Raw genomic sequence first — 17,869 nt, forward strand, 5'->3', positions numbered from 1 at the left:
ACGATAACAGCCTTCTAAGCCTACCAGTAGGCGCAGCAGGCCCCTTCTGGCCCATATCAATGAGCTGATAATCACTGATAACGCCCATTCAATCGAGTGATAACATCCGAAGCGGGTGGCCGACTTCGAAATAGCGGTAAAAATCAAGTTTGAGCCTACAATTTTTTAATGTAGATAATTTTCATTGCTAAAACATCTAATTGCCAAATTTCCAGTGTCCTACCTATAGTCATTTTTCTCATTTTCACACTATAGTGAGTTAAGGTCTTTTGCCTTTGTAGGGCAGTGTATATATATATATATATATATATATTTTTTTTTTTTTCTTGATATATTGTTTATAATGAATAAATTGAGGAACACTAAGAAAGTTGATGTCAAACGAAGGAGAGTATATGATGTATGCATTTAAGGGTTAATGGCAAGAAGATGAAAAAGCCAAAAGACAATAATTCTATTGTCAAACTTTAATTAAAACATGTTTTAGAAGACAAATGAAACTTATAGTCAAACAGACACTTCTTTCATTGAAAACTATACTTTCATAATAAACAAGACCAAGTAATACTCTTAAAACATTCTGAATAAATACTGTACTGAAGCTTGCTATTTCAGCAACTTAAAGTTAGTAACTTCAGTTCCATTTCCTGTTGTATCCACAGCAGAGGTGTACATGTAAAAAAATATCTGTGTTGTGTTTCAAATGCGAAACTAAGATAAATGCAAAGCAGCTTCAAAATCCGTGGAACGTTCTTTTCTATTCAAAACAACTAGTGGGCGTTATTTTGGATGTTTGGAAACAGTAGTGCAGATGCGGTAATCACAGGTTTTGCCATTGCCGTCATTCGTTCAAAGGTTATAAAAGCACAGGTGGGTGTTGCTGTAGTTTCCTTTAGAGCTTACATCATTTTCAATTGTTGGTTTGATTGGCCTGAGTAAATATTACACACGGATTTAGTCTAAAGCAGGTGTGCACTGCTATTGTCTTCAGGTCTGGCTTGTTCAAGTAGAAATGAGTGCACTGTAGGTGTAGCTCTGTCGGATTTCGCATCAGCAGACAGCAGGAGGCAGGCTCATTACAAGGATACACAAAGAGAACTTTCAGCAACTGTAATGCCCTTTTTCAGTTTTCGTAGCATTTCTCCTGTATTGCATGCATGGAGAGCACAAGCTGTCAGAGGTCGCTGTATTTGCTTAGTCTTCATGTGGCTTTCCCTTGGGTTTCTTCCTGTGTGACGCACCGTAGTCACGTGACCTGGACTTGCTCATCGGGTAAATCCTGAAGACAGAGAATGGACAACATTTGCAGACATTCTATTAACTAATTATTGTACTCTAAATAAAGAATGGGAAGCTACTTTGTTTGTTTGTGTATATTTTGTATACATTTCTATAATATATGTGTGTGTTGAAGTATATGGTTCATTTTACAGAACTGGTGCAAACTGCTGTCCCACAACCAAAAAACACATTTAAAAAGCAATTCTTTTTGTATTATCTATTGAAACCCACAATAATATTTAAAATATAAGTAAGCTCAATATATACAAAATCATAATTTAGTGGGTACTTGCAATTGGGAGGTGGCTATCCCGAACCCTAACCCTTAAATTTCAACTTATGAAAATGATATTGAAACAGTTTTTGCATTTCATTCATAAAAAATAAAAAAAAATAGTAAATTATGAAAAAAGTCCCGTACACAGTGTATGTTTTAGTCCACTGACTGAGACTGATTTTAACTACACCCCTACATTTAAGATCAGGAAATATTTATGTGTCACTCTCTCTCTCATAGCATATAATTTTGAGGTAAATGTGTTCAAAAGTATGAAAAATGCCACTGAATGTCACTACCTAACACCATTTTTCTATAATTAAGCACACTTTTTTGGGAGATATGCCATAACATATAGTTTTTATATGTGTACCACTGTTCAAAACTCTGCTGGCTAACCATGTGCTGATTAGCATCTTTGAGTTGGCTTTAAAAGTATATAAAATTGTCACTACCGAAGCAGTCATGACCAAAACATTGGTTCCTTATTGACAAAAGGGAACACATATGCCTTTATTTAGGGAAAATAAACACAATTTTTAGTACAGTTATGCAATTTCTTTTATATTTTAGTAGGATTTAGTAGCGTTTTAGTATGTGGATTAAAATTCTGTAATGTGATGTGGTCGCTACCAAAACATTACTGTCACTACCGAAAATGTGCTGTCACTACCGAAGCAGGGGATGCTTTGTCAAAAATAAAGTATATTAAATGATCAACTAAGATGTTATGATAGTGTTTGGTTCAGTATATATATTCAAACTAATGAATTCTTAAGTTTGATCAACTTTTTGCCTTTTACAAAGATTCAAAGTACATAAATCACACTTAAAATATTGTTAAAATCGTAATTGTTTTTGATTTACCTCTGAAAACTTTTTAATAAAACAGAAAAAATATATTTAGGAAGATGTAAGCAAAACCATAAAAGGACAATGTAACCTTTCTTATTAAATGACATATTAATGTGTTTCGATAGTGACAAATTTGGGGAGATGGAAAAATAATCCAAAACTTTCTGTAAATGCAATATCAAAATTAACTGCTCAATTACTAGAAAGATGTATCTTGGATATTATAAGAATTTATATTGAAGAAAAATGTTTTTTTTTTTAAGACTTTGAATCAGTTTTGTAGAATGGCCACATCCTGTGTACCTGTAAACCAAATGGCTTAAAAACACACTAAACACTGTTGTTACTGTCGTTGTTTGAAAATCTAAAAATGCAGAACATTTTGTGCATAGGGTAGGTTTAGAGTACAGTACAAAAAACCTTGAAACCATATTTAGAAGTTTAGAAGAACAGCAATTACTAGAAAGAGCATAGACTTGTCCACTCCTTCATCCAATGCCACATGCATCAACTGTATGTTTCCCTACCTGCGCTGATAGAGGTAGATGAGGAAGACCACATCATCTCTGAAGCACGCCAACTGATGGGGTCCAGGGGTGGTTATTATTCCACTGAACACATCGCTGATGAATGTGTTCAAGCCCTGAGAAGCAAAAAACAAACATTTTGGAAACGGTATGTTTGCACAGAAATCTTAAAGGGGTCATGAACTGAGAAATCAAAATCCCTTTGATCTTTTGACATTTGAGGTCACTACTATAAAAAACATCCTGTACATTTCAGAACTCAAAACTTTCTCTTTAGTCTAATAACAGCGTACACTGAAGCCAATCTGCCAGAATGACAGGTTGTGGAATGTGTCACTTTATGACATAATAGTGTGGCTAAATGCCGCCTCCATAAAAGAAGATCAATTTTTGCTTCTACGTCACTGTCTGTGTGTAGTGTCAGTAACAAAAGAGGCAAAGAAACCAAACGATAAAGATGGCTCCAAAGACAACAAGATGCCATGCAGTGCCAAGTGGTGTCTTTGCTTTGCCTTCCGTCTGATCCTAACATTAGGAAAGAGTTTTTGTTGTTGTTTATTAAATATTATTCAATAAATAATATTTTATATAAACAATATTTTATATAAATAATATAAGTAATTATACCGTTTAGATTGAGAAACTGCGTGTGATGGTGATTTTAGTTACATTACTTGCCTTTATATGGTGACAAAAGACTGTTTTATGAGTGAGTCAGCAGTAAAGAAGGGCCTTTGTAAAGACTTTTATACTACAAAGGTTTTAAGCGGTAGTTATTATTAGCTTCAATTACAGCTTGATGCAGCAAACAAATGCACTGAGCAACAAAATCACTCTTTACAGATGAAAGAATATTAACATTACCACAAACATAACACTTTCATCGTGAATATGAATAATGAATGCTCTATTAGATGGAGGTACGTTAATCACACTCGCTCAGTCCATCTCTCTCAACATTCCTTCGTTATTAGTTCTACGGTGACGTTTTGAAATTAGTAACGGAGGCTTGAGCTCAATTGTTCCAATCTGTGGCAGAAGGAAGTAGTTCTGCACAAAAGAGGGCTTTTAAATGCACTCCGTTGTTATTTTGTTCATTTACACACCCGTTCCGTCGAACTGTTGGCACGCCGTGATTACCTGCGGCCTTGTGCCAATGGCTGTGACACAGCCATATCTCAAGTCTACTCGTGCGATATTGCTCATTTATTATGTGGTCACTATTGCTTTGTTTGTTATTACAGATCGTTTGATATGTACAGTGTATTAATTCATTTTTATACAACAGTTCTGTCTGGTTCTCGAATCTGATTGGCTGTTAAAAGTGTTGACAGTCCAACAAAACTCCAACAGCCATTTCACCGTTTGTGTCACTCCGCTTCCTGAAGTTGCCTTATTTCTCACAGCGAGTGTCATGGCGGATGCCCAAATCTACTACAATTAAAAAAAATAATACTGTTTTGCATCACAGAATGTTTTAAGAGATTTTTGGGCGAGAATGTACTTGTTTGGACTTCAAATACATGGTTTATTAATAAAGATAATGTTTATTTGAAAATTTGCGGCGGCAAATTTGATTTTAGTTACGTTGTTCCGCCATTAGATGGTGACGACTGTTTTAAGAGTAAGGAGCAGTAAGGACTTTTACATTGAAAAATAGGCCATTTTTAGCAAGGAAGTTATTTTTTCTTTCAAAACCAGCTTGTACACAGCCAACAAATGCATAGAGCAGCGCTATTATCAGGAATTACCTATAACACATAAAAGGATAGTGCAATCCTATCGGACATTGATTTATTGTGATATGAAATTGAAGAATGAATGCTGTATCAGATGCAGGTAATCACGATCGCTCAGTCAATCCCTCTCTTAATACTAAACATAACACACAGCTTTTAATACAGTAATACAATAAGCTTTCAATGAAGCAACTCAACGTTCATTCATTACTAGTTCTAAAGTAATGTTTTGGAATTAGTAACCGAGGCTTGGGCTCAGCTGTTCAACCGTCAAATTATGATTTGAATCCTTGGCAGAAAAAAGTAGTTCTGCACAAAAGTGAGCTTTTAAAGACACTCTGTTGTTATTTAATCTATTTACACACTTGTGCCGTCGAACTGTTGTATAAACGCAATATCACACTCGTAGAATCACAGCGGTGCCGATATACAGCTATATCTCACGTCTGTGAGTGTGACTATGCTTATTTAACCTAAATCAGAGTATGTAAGGATGTAGGATGTAGGCTGTCAAACATACACAACTGTTAGCCAATCACAGCAGTGGGGGTTTACCTCTGAGTCAAAAATCCACCTCGCCTACTCAAACGGAGCATTCTGATTAGGGGGGTCAAAACAGGACAGAAAATAGCCTTGTACTTCTAAATTCTGATGTTTTTTGATATAAAAATCTTCATGACATTATAAGTGGACATCAGAGAACAGTAAAAAATAATAAAAAAGTAGCTTATGAATGCTTTAAAGGATTATTCCACCCCAAAATGAACATTTTGTCATTAATCACTTATCCCCATGTCGTTCCAGACTCGTAAAAGCTTTGTTCGTCTTCGGAACACAATTTAAGATATTTTGAAAACCGGGAGGCTCGTGACTGTCCCACTGACTGCCAGATAAATACCACTGCCAAGACCCAGAAAAGTATGAAAGACATCGTCAAAATAGTCTATCTGCCATCAGTGGTTCAATCTGAATTTTATGAAGCAATGAGAAGGCTGTTTGTACGCAAAGAAATAAAACACCAAACAATTTTTCAACAATTCTTCTCCTCCGCGTCGGCGTTGCACCATTTTGGAGAGTAAATGCGTACGCAAACTGTTTTACCGGATACACTGTTTCATTCAAATCATAGTGTAAATATACGTAGAAAATGTATGTGGTACAGCTGACACAGAATGGCGTACACAGTTTGCGTCCAGCGGATATTCTCCAAAATGGTGCTACGCTGACGTGGAGGATACAAATTGTTGAATAAAATCGTTATTTTTTTTCATTGTGTACAAAAAGTATTCTCTTCACTTCATAAAATTGTGATTGAACCACTGATGGCAGATTGACTATTTTGACGATGTCTTTCATACTTTTCTGGGTCTTGACAGTGGTATTAACCTGGCAGTCAATGGGACAGTCAAAAGCCTCCCGGGTTTCATCCAAAATATCGTAAATTGTTTTCCGAAGACGAACAAAGCTTTTTAATGGGTTTGGAATGACATGGGGGTAAGTGATTAATGACAAAATTTTCATTTTGTGGTGGAGTAACCCATTAAGACTACCTATTAAGCACAAAGAAAGACTGGTATTCCTCATGGAAAACAGTTATATGTTCAGATACATTAACAAATATACATTAAAATTCCATTTTATCTTATTTTTTCCCCTGAGATCCACTTATAATGTTATTTGTCCTCTAAAGCTGTCATTTAGTTTATGGACAATGAACTAAATCATCAGAGGGTCATCACCCCAGTTAAGATCCTTCTGAAGGATACGCAGAGCTGTAGGTGCTACACACAGCTGAGAACTGGTCTGATTTTGCATGGACCATTCACACATTTTAAATTCAGCTCTTCTTAAATAATAATCATAATAATCTTCCTCATCGTTTTACTGTGACTGTGTGGGCAAGTTTTTGAACACTATAGTTGTCATTCATGTGTTAATACGGTTGCTCATGTCTTAATGTATTAATCTAGAACAAGTTTTAATAGCTTAGAGGCCTTTCACACAGAACGCAGTTTTGCGTTTTTGTGAGAGGCGAGACAGCGGAATGCAAAAAAAAAACAGCAAAAAATGCAATGTGAGTGCATACTGGTTACAGACATCTGTCAAGCTCATGTACATCAATAAACAATGGAAAAGCAGCACAGTGGAATTCCAAAATGTGTTCTATGTGAAATGACTAGGGAGAAAGTTGTGAGTTCAGTATATGTTTTCATAAATTAACTCTTTTGTTTCAAAAGGTTCATTCAACTGCAATTTACCTTATACATAAAGATGGACCACTGCAGATGAGCCACTGATTTTAACTGTGGAGAAAAGCAAAATACACACTTAAAAACATTCGGAGTAAAAGACAACTGTAGTTGAACTGCGTTTTATGACCAGCCTATAATCAAACCTTGTAATTGATGAACAACTGAGGAACCATTGACAGAAATCCAAACGCATAAACACCTTGATGTTTAAAAAGAAGAAAAACTATTATTATTTTCACTTCCTTTGTACAGTAAGTAATAAAGTGTGCATTGAGAGCTCTTCCATACTTTTAATAATTATTAAATACTTTTTTATTATTAATCCTCTTACCACTAATAAGGCCATTGGTTATCCAAGAGTACCAACTATTGAAAGTAGACAGCATAATGAAACATAAATTCATTTATTCACATAAAAAATTACAGTGACACTAAAAAGTTTGTGAAACCTTTTTGTATAAATATGACCTATGCGAACAGATGAATCCAAAATAGAACTTACTGATTAAAATTAGTGTTTTAAGTAGGAATGTGACAAAATTCTTCCAAGCTGACATACAGGACTGATTCACAGTTACTGCTCAAGGGCGTTACACCAGATAACAGCAAAAATATTCACTGCTGGTTTGTTTTGCTTAATAATTAAGAAGAATATGTAATTTTGAGTTATTTGTTTAATTGGATTTCTATTCATCTATCCAGTCTCAAAGTAGGTCAAAATTTTAAAAGATTCTTAAAGGGGTCATCGAATGCAAAGTTCACTATTACATGCTATTTGAACATTAATGTGTGTTGGCAGTGTATGTACAAATCTCCCTATCATGATTAAAATCCATGCAGTGGTTTTTAATTAATCTGTAAATATATTATCCCCTTTTTCAAATCGAGCCATTCTCAGATGCCTGTCACACCGTGACACACCAACAGAGGCCGCTCCCACAATAGTTGATTGACATGAGCGTCTTACCTCATGTCCGACCTCCATTGTTTCGAAGCAGGGATGTAAGTTAGATAAGAATATCTCCATTGAGCGATTGAGGTGTTGTGTTGCTGGGTGTAATAATGAACATAGTGGTCATCATTTACTCCTGACATCTGAGCCACTGAAGATGCAGTGGCTCACGTTTGTTACATATATCCATCTATGTTCGCACATATCATTTGTGATCCAGCTTCACTTACAGCAGAAGTGAGTATAAGGTTTTTTTTTAGAAATCTTTGCGATTGACTTTTTTAATAATGCTAGTTAGCAAGTTTAGTGGCTAAACGTGGCTAAATGCAGCTAAAGTAAACAGGCTCGTCACTCCACAGAGAGAAGAGAGGGGCGGGGCGAGTGGAGCTCATTAATATTTAAAGCAACCTCGACCAGAATAGGATGATTTTTGCAGAGCTGATTTTGGCAAGGTAAAAAATGTGTTATTTATACTACCATTGAGAAATTTTAACCAAAGCATGCTATAGATGTTTCATTAAGACCCTAAAAAATCATATCAACTTGTGGAAAATGGGCATCGGATGACCCCTTTAAGGGTTCACAAACTTTCCAAACCCACTGTATTTTAAAATTTAAAAAAAAAAATGCTTAATGTGATTAAAATTAATTAAAAACAAAATTTTACCTTTTATTTTGGAGATATAAGTATGAGTATATGGCCCCACTGATACACAACGGATACATCAGATATGACAAAAACTTCATGGCCTGTACAAGTAAAGAAAACGTCCATCTGAAACTACTTGAACTGTTTGATTCAATTGAAAATACATAATAATGAGATGAAAAATTCTACAGGAACTCTGCAGGTTGTATTAAATAAAATGGTTCAATGAGCAATGGAAATACAGCTTGCTCATACCTTAGAATCATAGTCTTCTGTTGCTCGCTCAAAATCATCCATTCTTTCATCCTTCAAGAAGTTAGAATAGAGTAAGACGTGTATCATAGACCATACTGTGCTTACTGAGTATAAGTAATAAACACTTACATGAAATTTCGGTGAAAGCGCTAAGACCTTTTTGACTTTCCATAACTACAAATTCAAGAACAAATAATAGAAGAGGAAGATTCATATTCAGTTCATCTGGTTTTAACAGGAATAAATGCCAGCAGACCAAAATGAGCACATTTAATCTATTTTTATACCTCAATTAGAGCTGAGATCCCAGTGGGAAGTAAAATCAGCCAGCTGGATTGTTCTTCTAGTAGATGAAGGAATATTACAATGGTGCTGAAACATCTCCACACAACTGCAGAGACAGAGAAACACAATTTTATACCCACTTTTTTCCCAAATGTGGCAAATTATTTTTTGGCACCAACATACAGCAGGTATACGTATGAAGATTCAGTACCAGATCTTCTAGAAATGCCAGCTAAACTCTTCTTTTCTCGCCAGAACCTTATGTCATTCTTGAAGGCAAAGATTTCAAATGATAGCTGCAAAAGAGAATATTCCACTTATGGTAAACTAACTATATATTATCAGTAAGATATAAGATATAAACACATTTAGCACATAAAAATAAGTAATTTTACATGGAATGCAGGCACTAGAACAGACAAAGCCAAGATGTGCAGCCCACTCTCAACAAACATGGCTTTAATTTCATCGAGATTCTGCTCCGAAAATCCTGCAAGTAGAAAAACATCCTTATGATTATACCAAATAAAACATTCAGTATATTGTAAAACATAGAGTTCAGTATATGATTTTTATGATCATATGTTACTTACCAAAATGTTTGAGTGAGTATATGACAGCTTGTATGTGGATCCATATTCTGAATTTGCGTAAGGTAATAGTGTCATATGATATCGTCAGAGGGACTGCTTTTGTGGTGCTGTTCATCTCCTGTGTTTAATGTGCAAAAGTGCATTTATAAATCAAAAAGTTGCATTTTTATAAAATCTCAAAACTGTAATTTGATACATTTTAACAGGTTTTACATACAATCAAGTCATTTAATCTGCTTCTTAGTTCATCAACCAGTAGCAGTGGCAGATAAAATTTCTTTTTTTCCTTTTTTCCATCTTCAACTCTAACGAAGGAAAATGAAAGTGAAACAAGAGCTAGATGTCTAGATAAGATATTAGAAACACATACATATTATAGGTTTCACATAATAACTCACATTTTCATATAGCGGCGAAGGTCGCTGGGCACCGCGGCACTGTTGAAGGTGAAATCCTCATTCATTACGTTCAAGGTAAGTCGTGATCTCCAGTAAGAAACAATCTTCTGCTCTTCTGGTGCCTTTACACATAAAAATATCCGCATTTATTCACATCTATCACAATGCATTCGCATTAGCTCCAATGCATTTGGAATAAATAACATTCATTTAGTGCATGTTTTCATGGAGTGATGATGAAGTGAGGTAATATTACTGTACTGTACAAAAAAGTGATTTAAAGCTTTTAGATGATACTCTTATTCAATGATACTCTCATCCAAGCTGACTTAAAACATCAGTTTCATACAAAAATAGCATGGATAACATCTCCTGGAAAAAATGTGCAAACCAAACCTACCCTTGTGAAAAAGAAGTGCACTTGATGTACTGAAAGTGCAGATTTAGTGTACTTCAAATCATAAAAATACTCACATATATATATATATATATATATATATATATATATATATATATATATAAAAAAGAAACTGTACTCACAGATAACATAATATTAATCAAATAAAAGTCCACTTAATGGGCTAGTTCACTCAAAAATGCAAATTTTGTCATTAATTATTCACCCTGATGTTGTAAACCTTAAGACCTTTGCTCATCTTCGGAACACAAATTAAGATCTTTTTGACGAAATCTGAGAGCTCTCAAAGCGTGGCACATACATTCTACGTCAACAGCACCACACGTATACGTTGTTTACATGCAGAGGAAACCGCACAAATGTGTTTTGATACTCTCCAAAGTAGCACTAGGGTGATGCAGAGGAGAAGAATTGTTGAATAAAGTTTTATTGCTTTTTTTTTTTTTGCACACAAAAAGTATTCTTGTAGCTTCATAAAATTACAATTGAACCACTGATGTCACATGGACTATTTTAATGATGTCCTTCTAGGCCTTGAACATGGAAGGACCCTTACTGTCTGTGGAGGACCAGAAAGCTTTCAGATTTCATGAAAAATATCTTAATTTGTGTTCTGAAAATGAACGAAGGTTTTACGGGTTTGGAACAGCAAGAAGGTGAGTAATTAATGACAGAATTTTCATTTTTAGGTGTAACCCTTTAAGTGTAGTTAAAGAGACTACACTTTCATGACAATGTCTCTAAGCACACTTATGTTTAATTTTAAAAAGTGAACTTTGTAATACTGTCAGATTATGTACACTTTTTGGTGTTGACAAACTAAAGCAGAGTACTTTTTTAAACTTTAACTGTGTTATTCAGCATTACCTTTAAAGGAAATATGATCCTGGCACTTCCAAGCCTTAGATCGGCATGGTGGGTGTTTCTCTTCATCAGTCCAAAACAAGTCCAATAAAGTGCATCCATCCATAATAAAAAAAAGTGCCTCACACAGCTCCAGGGGGTGAATAAAAGCCTCCTGTAGCAAATTAGTACATTTTTGTAAGAAGAAAATCCATATTTAAAATGTAAGAATCACTTTAATCTAGCTTGCGCCAACTGGTTGTACACAGAAGCAGCTCCGGGCGGACGGTGTTGGCAGTGTGCATGAACGTCAGAAGTGATGAACACGAATGCGTCATGGCAAGACCAAAACAAACAAACAAAAAAAAACGGTCAAGAATTAGTAGTACAAAATGAGAATTTGTAAAGAAATATTTCGGAGGATTAAACCAAGAGGAGACTGGTTTTACTTTGCTAAAGTAAGGAAACTTTGCTTCCTTTGCTCCTGTAAACAAACACTGGTTTGTGCGAGACTCACCGGCGCATGTGCAATCCTATGTCCTCTGCCTGGAGCTTTTTCCTTGTACGACCATTTGGTGCAAGCTAGATGAAAGTGATTATTATGTTTTAAATATGGATATCTTTCTTACAAAAATGCATCGATCCGCTAGAGGAGGCCTTTATTCACCTCCTGGAGCCGTGTGAGGCACTTTATATGGATGGATGCATTTTATTGGACTTGTTTTAAACTGATGAAGAGAAACACCTCTGGCACATGCCATTCTAAAGCTTGGAAGTGCCAGGGTAATTTTTAATATAACTCCAATTGGATTAGTCTGAAAAAAGGAAGTCATATACACCTAGGATGCCTGGAGGGTGAGAAAAATAATAGGCTACTTTTAATTTTTGGGTGAACTATCCCTTTAAGAATTTGTAATTGCAAATCAAGAGTTTATTTGCAAAAACTGATAACTCTGTTTTTAACACTTTTCAAAAATACAGCTAACTAACACAATAAAAACATGACAACATAACAAAAAAAACCAAGATTTTTGAAAACGTAAAAAAAAAACCTGATAGGTGCAAAGGACAAATGACCAAAAACTTCCAACTTCAAAACAAAGAAAGAATGAATTCCGCACACCATCCACACTTTAAAAAGTAACAAAATATGTATTAACTAACAACGTTTCAGTCCATGACCTTCATCAGGCATGTTAATAATATTTTGTTACGTTTGCAAGTGCGGATAGTGTGTGGGATTCATTCTTTATTATTTAAAAGAGAAGTCCACTTCCAAAACAAAGATTCACATATAGTGTACTCCAGTGGCGATTTCTTTAAGACTGCAAGGGAAGCTCAGCTTCCCCTATAATGTCACAAAATTAATGGTCAAATTATGTACTATTGTATTAACATTTTATTGACTAAAAATGCGTTAGAAAACGTTTATCTCAAAGACGAGTTCGTTCAGAATCAGTTAGATATAGCAGGTCGGCTGACTTGATTTTCTTCTCATACATTCCCGTAGCGTCACAGTGCATTTCCCCGTTGAAGCCCAGCGTCCATTGACTTCAATGCGGCTGCTTTGAACGTTTTTTTTCAGTCCTTTGAAACTAGACGGTCATTGGATAAACGCTGCGATTATGTCCCGCCCACGGACGCTCAGCGTCTCTGGGGGTGAATGAGGAGCAAATGAGGAGTGGGCTGGCCTGGACTCCGAGCTTCTGCGTCATGATTGGAGGGTCTGTCGAAAAATTGCATCTCCTTTTGACTGACAGCGATTTTGTACTATAAGGAATCGCTGAAGCTATTCGCGCTCAGTCCCATCGCGGATTTCTCAAGTTCAGTCGAAATAAAAACTGCTGCAACCTATTTCTTTATATTTGCTTGGCGAAATTGCTTGATTTTCATCATACATTTCACACAATTATACACCACATTCCTTGTTTCACTTTTACAGAGTTTAATATTTTTTTTAGATCGTTCATTCATTCATTCATGTTAATATTTAATGTAGTAATCAATATATATATATAGATTACTACATTAAATATTAACATGGAGGATGACTATAAATTAATATAATATATATATGTATATATATATATATATATATAGTAATCTTGAAAATTTTTAACATAACATAATGAAACCTTATATTTCTATTAAAATACTTTATAAATAAAAACCTTATTTATAAATAACCTTATTTAAATTGCAAAATATTTATACTATATAGTAGCATCTGACTAAAAGAAAAAATACATCATATTTTGCATAATAAAACTAAAGCTTTTTTTTTTACGATTGTTTGCATTGTGACTTACTTATGACAATAAAGCACATTCTTGTGAATAAATGAATAGACAATTTTATGATGTAGGCCGAAAATGAGCTTCCCCTATTTGACAGACCAGTAGCCGCCACTGGTGTACTCACCCCCTTGTCATCCAAGGTGTTCATGTCTTTTTTTCTTCAGTCGTAAAGAAATTATGTTTTTTGAGGAAAACCTTTCTGCATTTTTCTCCATATAATGGACTGGTATGGTGCCCCAATTTTGAACTTCCAAAATGCAGTTTAAATGTGGCTTTAAACGATCTCAAATGCGGTTGTAAACGATCCCATACAAGGAAGAAGGGTCTTATCTAGCGAAACCATCGGTTATTTTCATTAAAAATATATATTCGGACTCAAGACAGTTAATGTATGTCGAAAAACTCCAATCGTATTTTCTCCCTCAACTTCAAAAATCATTTCAAAATCATCCTACATCACTGCAGAAGTTCCGACCCAGTCTTTGCAGCATGAACATGCAAAGAAGATCAAACACTCTTAACAGAAAAGATAAAACAGCGATATAGGGCAATTTTGAAGTTGAGGGAGAACATGAGATGGGAGTTTTTCGACATACACTGACTGTCATGAACCGGAACAAAAACAGTCCAAGCAGAGTAAGACAAGACAAGTGTTTGACATTAAAAAGTAGATAAATTGTATTCTTTTTATTAAAATAACCGACTGTTACGCTAGATAAGACCCTTCTTTCTCGGCTGGGATTATTTACAACCGCATTTGGGATTGCTTGAAGCCTATTTAAACTGCATTTTGGAAGTTCAAAATCGGGGCACCATGTCAGTCCATTATATGGAGAAAAATGCTGAAATGTTTTCCTCAAAAAACATTTCTTTACGAGTGAAGAAAGAAAGACATAAACATCTTGGATGACAAGGGGGTGAGCGCATTATTTGTAAATTGCAAATAGCAAGCAGTCAAGTGTCCGAAAACATTACATTCAGTCTGCACTTAAGTATATTCTTCTAAAATTTATTAATTTTAAAGTATTTTAAAGTGTACTTCTTTATCACTTGGGTAATAGAGTACCAATAGCCTGCTACAAGATTTCATCTGACCTGACATTTCTTGAAGGAAGATTTGGTTTCAAGTGTTTTGAACTCATCTGAATGCAAGTATGATATAGTGATTGCTGAAGGAGCACTGGCATTAATAATCAGCTACAATACCTCACGGTTGCCAGACTGAAGAGGAATCATCTGAGAGGTGAGACGGGCCACAAGCCGCACATGTCTACTGTCTTTCCAAGGCAAAACTCCACTCTTGTGCACGAACACCACAGCATGGACCGTCCCATTGTTATGGGTCATCTCAGGAACTGTGACACTCACCTTCCTTTAATCACAACACAGTATAATAGATTAATTAAATGTTAAATGCTGAGAAACCAAAATACCAAAAAAGGCACTTTTAGTATTTGCATAGAGTAAAACTCAATTTTGAAAGTTTTCATTATACAGTTCTGAGCCATAGTGTACTTACTAAAAACACCCTCTGGTGATAATAGTTATGGTATCACATGGTAAATAATACCATGTTACTTTGATACACAGTTGTCCCTTAAGCAACACTTTAAAAAATCATAAAGTCATTAAATTATTATTAAAATGTAGGAATGTTCTCACCAACAGCAGAACAACTAAACCAGTTTACCAATCATTTAACCGCTTATTTTTCTGTTTTAAATGGCAAACTTTGCTTTCTTGTACTGAATGCTTGTACTGAAATACACTAGTGTACTTTAAAACTTAAAAGTTTTTAAAAAACTGTACCTGCAGATAATAATATTAAAGCTTGAATGTAACTTCTTAACACACTTTAGTACACTTTTTAAAAGTGCACTCTATAATAATGTCAAAGGTTTTACATTTCAAATAAATGTTCATTTTTTAAGTACACTTATTATAATGTGTTGACTAAAATATTAAAGCACATGTAAATTTGTGTTTTTAAATGTACTAAATTGTAACTTCATCATTACAGATGTGTAAGTGCAAATACTGTATATTTAAATTCATGAAATTGCATTAAAGTATTTATTTTTACCAATGCTTGTCATTACCTTTGTTAATGAAGCTTAACAAATAATAATAACAATAATTATGAAATTACTTAAAGATGTAATTAAGCCCAATAACTAAGTCAGTCAAAAAGCTATTTAAAGTTCATCTAATTGCATTTAATATTTAAAAAAAATTTAAACTCTAAGACTCACTCAGTTGCAATTAACATACTATTAAGTGTTATTTTAAAGTAGAGTAATGTTCTGTATTAATAAGTACTCTTCTTTTAATCATTCTAAAGTGACCTACTTTTCATAGAGAACCACAAAAGGTCAGCTTACCTTTCAAACTTGGTGTTAATGTCAAATTTGTCCACTTTGAACAGCAGGTTGTGTCCAGTTTCATCACTGGGGTCCAGAGCGGAATAGATACTGAGCTGTTGAAATATCACATGCAATAACTGTAACCTTATGAAGAAATAAGCTGACAACGTATTTGACAGATAAATGAAATGAGCAACTCTCACCTGAAGTCGAGGCTTGACAGTGAGGTAAGATGTAACGCAAGTGTCCCCTTTAGCGCTGTCACAGGGTTTGGTGTGAATAAAGCCGTATATGGCCCAGCACGTATGGAGGACATACACCACCAACACCCCAAAAATCACTTTAGTGTAAGACATCTTGAACTGAGACCCATTTTTGGGCTTGGAATAGCACGACGGGAACATCTTAACGCCACGCCAAGTCGGTACTGTAAAGGGGACAGATACAGAACAAAAGCTTTTAGCGTTACCCCTAGCTGGCAATCAGCGCAGCATCACTTGCCTGGTTCATTCATTCATTGTGCGCTCGCCGATGGGAAACGATGCAGTGTCTTTATTCCAGGCGCCGTAAAAGCATCAGTGCAGCAGCGATTTGGCGTTTCAGTGAATGACAGGAGGCCTAAAACCTTCAGAGCACAAAGGCTGCAGCGGAGATATTAATTTACATCTAATTTCTCGAATGTGCAACCGTACGGTCTGATGTATGACCAGCATCTCAGAATACTGTATCTGTGGGCAGGTTTGAGTGGGATGTAGGCGGAGAGCGCCACCGTGCGGCCGCAATCACAATCTGCGCTTGTGGTTTTGCATTTACAGCATCGCTATGATCTCCAGTGGTAATGGAAAAAACTTTTGTTGTTGTTGTTGTTGTTTTATTTTTCTGTCTTCTTGTTTCTTTTTTGACAAGACAAATGATGCCTCTTTTTTGTTCCTCCCCAAAAGAAATACATAAATGGCAAATATCAGTAAATGCACAAGCAAAATACACCAGTAACTGTATATTTATTGTTAAGCAATAAATATTGTTAATTGATAAATGTTTTCTATTTTAATATATTTCAAAGCTGAAAAAACAGTAGTATTATGATGAAAACAGCTGAGTTTTTTTTTTTTCAGGTTTCTTTGATGAATAGAAAGTTCAGAAAAACAGCATTTGTCTGAAATAGAAGTCTTTTGCAACATTATAAATGTCTTTATCATTACTTTTGATCAATTTAAAGCATCCTTGCTAAATTATTAATTAAAATTATATATATAAATGATATATATATATATATATATATATATATGTGTGTGTGTGTGTGTGTGTGTATACTGACTCCAAGCTTTTGAATAGTATAGTGTATCATGTTACAAAAGCTTTTTTTTTTTTTTTTTTTTCAGATAAATACTGATCTTTGGGTCTTTCTATTCATTACAGAATCCTGAAAGAAATTATAATAAATAATAATAATAATAGTAATAAATGTTTCTTGGACATCAGATCAGCATATTATAATAATTTCTAAAGGATCATGTGACATTGAAGACTGGAATAATGATGCTGGAAATTTAGCTTTGATCACAGGAATAAATTACATTTTAAAATATATTCAAATAGAAAGTTTAAAATTTTAAACAGTAAAAAAAATATTTCATATTTTGTATTTTGGATCAAATAAATTCAGGCTTGGTGAGCAGAAGAGAATTCTTTAAAAAACATTAAAAACTTTACTGTTCAAAAACTTTTGACTGATAGTGTATAAAATTCTCAATTAACAAATCCTAGTACAAAACAAATGATGCTTGTGCTGTAGCAGTTCATAAGAAAAATATGCTAAGTGTGTGAATTTGTAATAATAATAATAATAATAATAATAATAATACATAATTAACCGTAAATTTTA

At 34.6% G+C, this 17,869-nt stretch overlaps 1 protein-coding gene across 3 annotated transcripts; it reads right to left on the reverse strand.

The window, feature by feature from the left end:
* Nucleotides 1-452: 452 nt before the first annotated feature.
* Nucleotides 453-16,711, reverse strand: LOC127178516 (lipid scramblase CLPTM1L). 3 transcript variants are annotated; one of them, XM_051131432.1, is made up of 17 exons: nt 16,188-16,711; nt 16,003-16,097; nt 14,828-14,993; nt 10,064-10,185; nt 9,883-9,970; nt 9,666-9,783; nt 9,468-9,562; nt 9,284-9,368; nt 9,075-9,178; nt 8,917-8,961; nt 8,788-8,838; nt 8,551-8,633; nt 7,263-7,297; nt 7,075-7,130; nt 6,938-6,982; nt 2,941-3,056; nt 453-1,279 (listed from the first exon to the last, which is right to left on the reverse strand). In XM_051131432.1, exons 1-17 carry the CDS (start codon nt 16,386-16,388, stop codon nt 1,195-1,197), a joined length of 1,590 nt encoding a protein of 529 aa, XP_050987389.1. In that variant the 5' UTR covers nt 16,389-16,711; the 3' UTR covers nt 453-1,194. The 3 variants fall into 3 exon arrangements, with proteins under 3 accessions (XP_050987389.1, XP_050987388.1, XP_050987390.1); XM_051131431.1 differs by having other exon boundaries at nt 8,788-8,961; XM_051131433.1 differs by lacking the exons at nt 14,828-14,993; nt 16,003-16,097; nt 16,188-16,711 and adding an exon at nt 11,349-11,457 and having other exon boundaries at nt 8,788-8,961.
* Nucleotides 16,712-17,869: the final 1,158 nt, after the last annotated feature.

Source organism: Labeo rohita, chromosome 16 (genome assembly GCF_022985175.1).
Source record: "Labeo rohita strain BAU-BD-2019 chromosome 16, IGBB_LRoh.1.0, whole genome shotgun sequence".
Lineage (NCBI taxonomy): Eukaryota > Metazoa > Chordata > Actinopteri > Cypriniformes > Cyprinidae > Labeo > Labeo rohita.